The following is a 6,071-nucleotide window of genomic DNA, read 5'->3' as shown; positions in this document are numbered from 1 at the left end:
TAAATGCTGAATATAAAAAGGGCGATAGACAGACACCAATTGGGAGACTTAGTCTTGAAAGTTGCATACACTGAGATACGGTCAGTGCTTACATGATAAAAGTAGAAAACTACAAGCACCATGATGTTTCTATTTTTTTATGTTTTATTTTTTCTTCATATACCTTATATAGTTCTATTTTAATGAAACCAAATGAGTTTCTTTTTAAGGCTAACCTGGTAAGGCAATGAAAGCATCTGAATGCTTAGCCATCTCTGCTTTCCTTTGATGCATATCTGCTACTGCCTTTACTTCTCCCACTGTTTCACCAGTTAGCTGCAGAGTGTACCATTTTGCACAGTTGAGACAACAGAAAATAACAAGAAAGAAGAGCTGAATAGTTTAGTAGTTATGAGGTTTTTGAGAAAGAAAAATGTTTCTTAAACATGGTCATTATTGTATTTCAAGCCATATACTTGTCATTATTATTGGATAGAGTATGGAATTTAATCTGAGTTTAAATTCTAACCAATGACTATATGTTGGCACAAAGTACTATATCTATGTTCAAATAATATTTTACTCATTTGGAGGATAGGTAATCCAATGCATGATGCATCTAATCTAGAAATGTTGACGTCAGGAATGTAATGTGCAGCCAAAGAGGTTGAAAACAAAAATAAAGTAATTAGTTTTAATATACTACAGTACATTCCTCATGTAAAGTTTCAGTATAGTAAAAGCCAATGAAGAAAAAACAAAAGAAATTGCAAGAAATTGAACAAAGGGCCAAGTTTTGAAATTGTCAAGAAGCTTATTTTGAACACAGAGGAACTGAGTAGGCTTTTAACTGAAAAATGAAGATACATAAGCAAGAAAAGCATAAGTAGAGGGTACACAGATGAATAAGACATAGAAAGAATAAAAAAGGAACAAAATCTGAGTTCTACTCTCTCCTTGTTGTAGAGAAACATATAAAACTAAAAAAAAATAAAAATGGAAGAACAAGTAGGCATATTTTATTATGAGAAGCAAAAAGAGTAGAAGCTTTTTCTACTGCTGAAGCTGAAGCAGAAGCAGAAGCAGACATACCTCTCGAGGCATGAGCGTCTTGGGAATAACTCTGCAAAGAAATAGTAACATCACAAACAGTGTAAAAGAAGTAGAGACCAACCAACAAACAATCAAACATAGTTAGATGAATCATTGACTCTGATCCTTCTACCCTTTTTACCCCACATCTTTTGGGGGAAAAAAGAGAAAGAGAAAGGAGAAAATAATCATAGAAACAGTGAATTGAAACAAAACTCAAAAAGAGTGTCATAGTGTCATACTCATACATACCCAATAACATGCCTTCCACCATCATGAACAGCTTGTGAAACCAAACCCATTAGACCAATGCTTCCACCTCCATAAACCAGATCAATGTTCCTTGAAACCTTGAGAGACATTTAACACAAATAATAAGCAAATGATAAGAGTGGCCATGATACTAAAACCAAAAAAAGAAAAGTACTAAAATGATGACGACTAGCTCGTTTGGAAGAATATATTAGCATGAGAACAGTTTATACTGTTTGAAATCTAGAAAAGAGAAAGAAGCTCAATCAGCACAGGGAACTTTGTAAATTCGTAAAAGTGCTTAGCTAAGAAGCAATGATCTTGTCAGGTAACAATGAATGATGAACACAGCTCAAAAACCCAAAGTGAATAAAAAAGCAAGCTTTTTAGAACCCCAGAAAAGAAAAAGGGGGTGTTTTTTATTGAAGAGAAGATTAAGGTAAATGTAGCAGTTTATGAGGTGAAAAGGGGTGATTCAGATTTACCAATTCATTGCCAAGTTGAATGGCAGCATCTTGGTAGGTACTCTTCTTGCCAGGGCTACTACCACAGAAAACACAAACCCTCTTGAACTTTGACACCCTCTTCTCACCATTATTCTCCATTCTCTCTTCAACTCACAATAACAACGTAACGCTGCTGAAGCTAAAAGATTTTAAGGATTGTTTTTTGCTGAACCTATCGCTCATCCAATGTGTGACATGGAAAGAATCATCAGAATCATGATGTCATCATCATCAAGTTATTGAGTTCTATATATGTGTGTGTTGTTGTTGCTTCAGTGAGTGAGCAAGAGGCAAGCACTCTTTTCTCTTCTCTTCTCTTCTCTTGTGTGCTCAAGTGCGCCCTCTCCTTCCTCTGCTTTCATGGCTTTATATAAACCGCCCCATTCACAAACACTGCCATGGCACGTGACTGCCACGCGTGGACCACTCTTTCATTTTTTTTTATTTAACATTCTCAATTTCTCACAACCTTATATATATAAATCAAAAAAATAAGAACTTTTTATCAAAAGCTTTGTTTAGTTTACCCCCAAAGAGATTAGAGACTCAAGCTTATGAAAAAGCCTAGTTTCTGAAAATCACGAAAATAATTTAAATATTTACTCTAATAAATAAGTTAACATAGTTTTTAGATTTTTTTAAAATGAGGTTTATAATAAAGTATGAGAATAAGATATTATAACTTAATTTGAATTGGCTAAGTAATCAATTTATTCATTATTCAACAATTTACTTATTTTTTAAGTAAGTGTTAAAAAATTTAAATATTTGTTTTATAAATATAATAATTTTTTAACTAATAATAAAATTTAGATTCGCACTGAATTAATGCTTATCGTATTGATTAGACAAACCCTAAGTTTATATCATTTTGAGAGAGCAACTAATAATATCAAAAGAAAACTTTATTGAGGTTGAATATAAGTTGGGGAAGTAATAATAGAAAATATTTTTGGTAAATAATGGTTGATGAGAGTTATAAATTATAATATAGATAGATAAAATGGGTGGGGGTGTGAGTGATATGATATAGAGAGTAGAGAGTAATTTGGGAGGCTTATCCAAAGAAAAATGAGTTAGTGATGGCCACTCAGTGCTCATAATAGTGCCAATTATGTATGTGCGCACTGCTTCCCTTCTTGCATAACAGAAATAATAATTAATATATGGTCCATTAAACATCTAAAGGATAGATTATTCAAGAAATGTTTTTGTAATTAAGTTTTAATTAAGTACTTCAAAGTTAGTTTTTTAATTGTTAAAAAAAATACATAAATTCCTTACAATAAAAAAAAAACTTTTTCTATTTATCATATTTTTTTCTCTTAAAAAGAAAAATAAAAAGAAGGAAAATAGAGGGAAAAAAAAAGAGGCTAAAACAATTAATTGATGGGTGTGATATCTGACAATGTTTTGTTGTATAATATTTGTGTGAAATATACAAAATTTGGTTTAAGCAGAGGCAAGTTATAGGTAATTGAGCCAATGAGTAATAGCTCAAATGGCATAATCTTCTCATATTTATCTAAGAGGTTACGGGTTCGAGTCTTCATATCTTTGGTAAAAAAAAAAAAGTTATGGGTAATTGAGGATTGAATAATAAAAGCATATATATTAGATGCATGTGCCCTTAATTAGTAGACACACTTGTTATAGACATAGGAAACATTTCATTTTTATTTCACACGCTCCTTCGCATTACCCATTCTTCTCCACTACTTATATGAGGTTAGCAATGAAAAACATTATAATAATCAATTTACACTTATGAATTTCATGGGGGTTTGGCTTCATGCAATTATTAATTCATGTCACAATATAAAATATTTGTTGACAGGATTGCAGCCCATGCCTTTAAGTAAGCTAATGGTTATTAAACCAATATATTATGCTAATTTTAATTTAGAGCTCCAATCCCAATGTATAAGCCTTTCTGGCTGTTGTTGTGTAAGCTTTTTATATTAACACCTATATATGTTTGTCTACTTCTTGTCCTATGCCATTTTTAGAGATTATAAAACTCATAATCATTCCTTCTCATCAATGGGGCTTCTTTCAAAATTCATGTTTACCTCCCGCATGCTTGCATGCGCGTTTATAAAACCCATGTTTTTGTGTGTTTCTCAACTTCCTACTTCTCTTATTACGTTACACAATATCATTATTAACCTTAACACAAGGAAAAAGACCATAATCATGTTTGTTTAATGATCATAATGCACAATGAAAACAGTCATTCAAGGTATATGCTTGGAATTATCGAATTGAGAAATGCTAGAAGCCCAGCAACTTTTGTGATTTGTAACCATCAAATAGTCATTAATAATGGTTTTAATGGTGTGAAATTTGTGTGAGATTTCATCTAATTGCTCACTTTTTTTTTGCTGGTTACATGCTGACCAGAATTTAATAAAATTGCTGGCCCTTCAACTTTTTCTATCGAAAATTATATACTTCCTCCAATTTTAAAATTAACTCAAAAGAAAATTTTCAGTATAAGGCGGCTAACAGAAAAAAAAAATACAAAATAATCATACAAACTCCAAAAGAAATTTTGCGTAACAGAATATATTAGAGGTATAATTTTTTATAACGTGTATCATTAATCACTAATTGACTAATAGTAAAAAGGACGCACTACGGCGGAAGCAGAGAGTAGCAGTGGGTGAGTAGCGGCCGGTTTCAAAGTTGCCGGTAAACATGAAGCATATCCTGTAACTCACATTTAGCAGCGATTTTTTAATCGTGTGTCGCAAAATATTTATTTAGCGGCGATTATACTAGCAGTTTTCTAAAACCGCCGCCAAATCTAATTCCAACACCCATAACTAGGGCGGTCAGGTGAATTGCAGACCTTTGATTAAACCACCGTTAATCATAAAAAAACCACCGCCATTTAGCGCCCCCTTGTAAGGACGGTAGAAAATCCTAAACTATACCATGTACTTAATTCATAAATTCAAGTAAATTTGTAAGCTAGATTATTTTTTTTAATCAGAATAATAATGTTGTATAAATCGTAGATATATATTCTTTTGTTTACTGAATGTGATACGACAACAGAAATTTAAATTCTTTAAAATAAGAAAGTTGATAAAGTGATAAACTAAAACATTAATTACTATTAAATTTGTAACTTCTATAAAATATGTATTTCACTGTCTTAATTTAAGAGTAATTAAATTCTCACTTTATTATTTTACTATTTTTTTTTCATTTTAGAAGATCTTAACCCAACAATAAAATGAAATATCACAGTTTAATAGATATATGCATAATTAATATTGTTACGAGGTGTACTTATTAAAACGAATTGTGAACAAATGAGTTTTGTGAGGAGGTTGGAGGCGGCACTTTGTAAAGGATTTCAACGGTTAAGCAAGAGTTTAAGTAGAATCATTTAGTGAGATCTTATTTTAAGTTATTAAGTAGTTTTTTCTCTTACTAGATAAAAACTTAATCCACATTGACTCAATTATTTCATTGAAAATAATAATCAAAGTAGTAAGATGGGAGCTCTTTATTATTATTGCTTCCCAAATCAAATCGAACTCAAATAATGATATCCGAATAAGTCGAATAAATTAACCCACATCTCTATAATTTTTAGCTGATATCATTGAGTCTAAACCAACAAAAATGACCAACCTACTTTAGATATTAATTTTAGTCATTTTGGCATAGTATCAACAAATATATAAACTAACAAATTTTTTTTTCTAATAAAATTAAGAGTGAGATTCGAACCCACAACCTCTAAATGAATATAGAAAAACAATATTATCTGAGCTATATAAACTAACAAGACTTGTTAATTTGAATGTAGGCTGGGCCGTTTATTGTAATTGTTAGAATATAATTAGGATCAATTAGTATTATTTAATATATCTGAATATTTATTATAGGAGATTGCGTCTTTATTATTATAATTCTCCTAGTACCTATAAATATCTTTTTATATTGTATTATTCCATACAACTTGAATAGACAACTTAATTATACTCAATAATACACAAAAACATTTTCCTCAACTTAATCTCTTGTTTCTAACGGTAATAATTTGTTGAAGAAAAAGAAAGAGGTGTCCAAAATGAAATTAAACCAGTTCAAATCAACAACCTTTTGGACAAAAACAGATTAAAGGTGGTGACTCTTAAACTAAGATTCGGTGACACACAATAAATAAATCTTTGTTTAAGTGGGACCTCACACACATACAATATAATATAATATATATACTCA

The 6,071-nt window shown here is 30.8% G+C and overlaps 1 protein-coding gene across 1 annotated transcript in view; it reads right to left on the bottom strand.

Annotated features, from left to right (window-relative positions):
- LOC107626491 (cytokinin riboside 5'-monophosphate phosphoribohydrolase LOG3) overlaps positions 1-2,210 on the bottom strand; it is a 4,311-nt gene extending 2,101 nt beyond the window's left edge. Inside the window, exons 1-4 of the mRNA XM_016329384.2 lie at positions 1,809-2,210; positions 1,324-1,421; positions 1,072-1,102; positions 216-315 (exon numbers count right to left, since the gene is read on the bottom strand). Coding sequence (XP_016184870.1) covers positions 216-315; positions 1,072-1,102; positions 1,324-1,421; positions 1,809-1,928 — 349 coding nt within the window. The 5' untranslated portion in view covers positions 1,929-2,210. The remainder of the gene's footprint in view (positions 1-215; positions 316-1,071; positions 1,103-1,323; positions 1,422-1,808) is intronic.

This window comes from Arachis ipaensis, chromosome B02, assembly GCF_000816755.2.
Source record: "Arachis ipaensis cultivar K30076 chromosome B02, Araip1.1, whole genome shotgun sequence".
In the NCBI taxonomy this organism is placed as follows: Eukaryota; Viridiplantae; Streptophyta; class Magnoliopsida; order Fabales; family Fabaceae; genus Arachis; species Arachis ipaensis.
The sequence above is the reverse complement of the archived record's forward strand: the minus strand, read 5'-3'. Positions and strand labels throughout refer to the sequence as shown.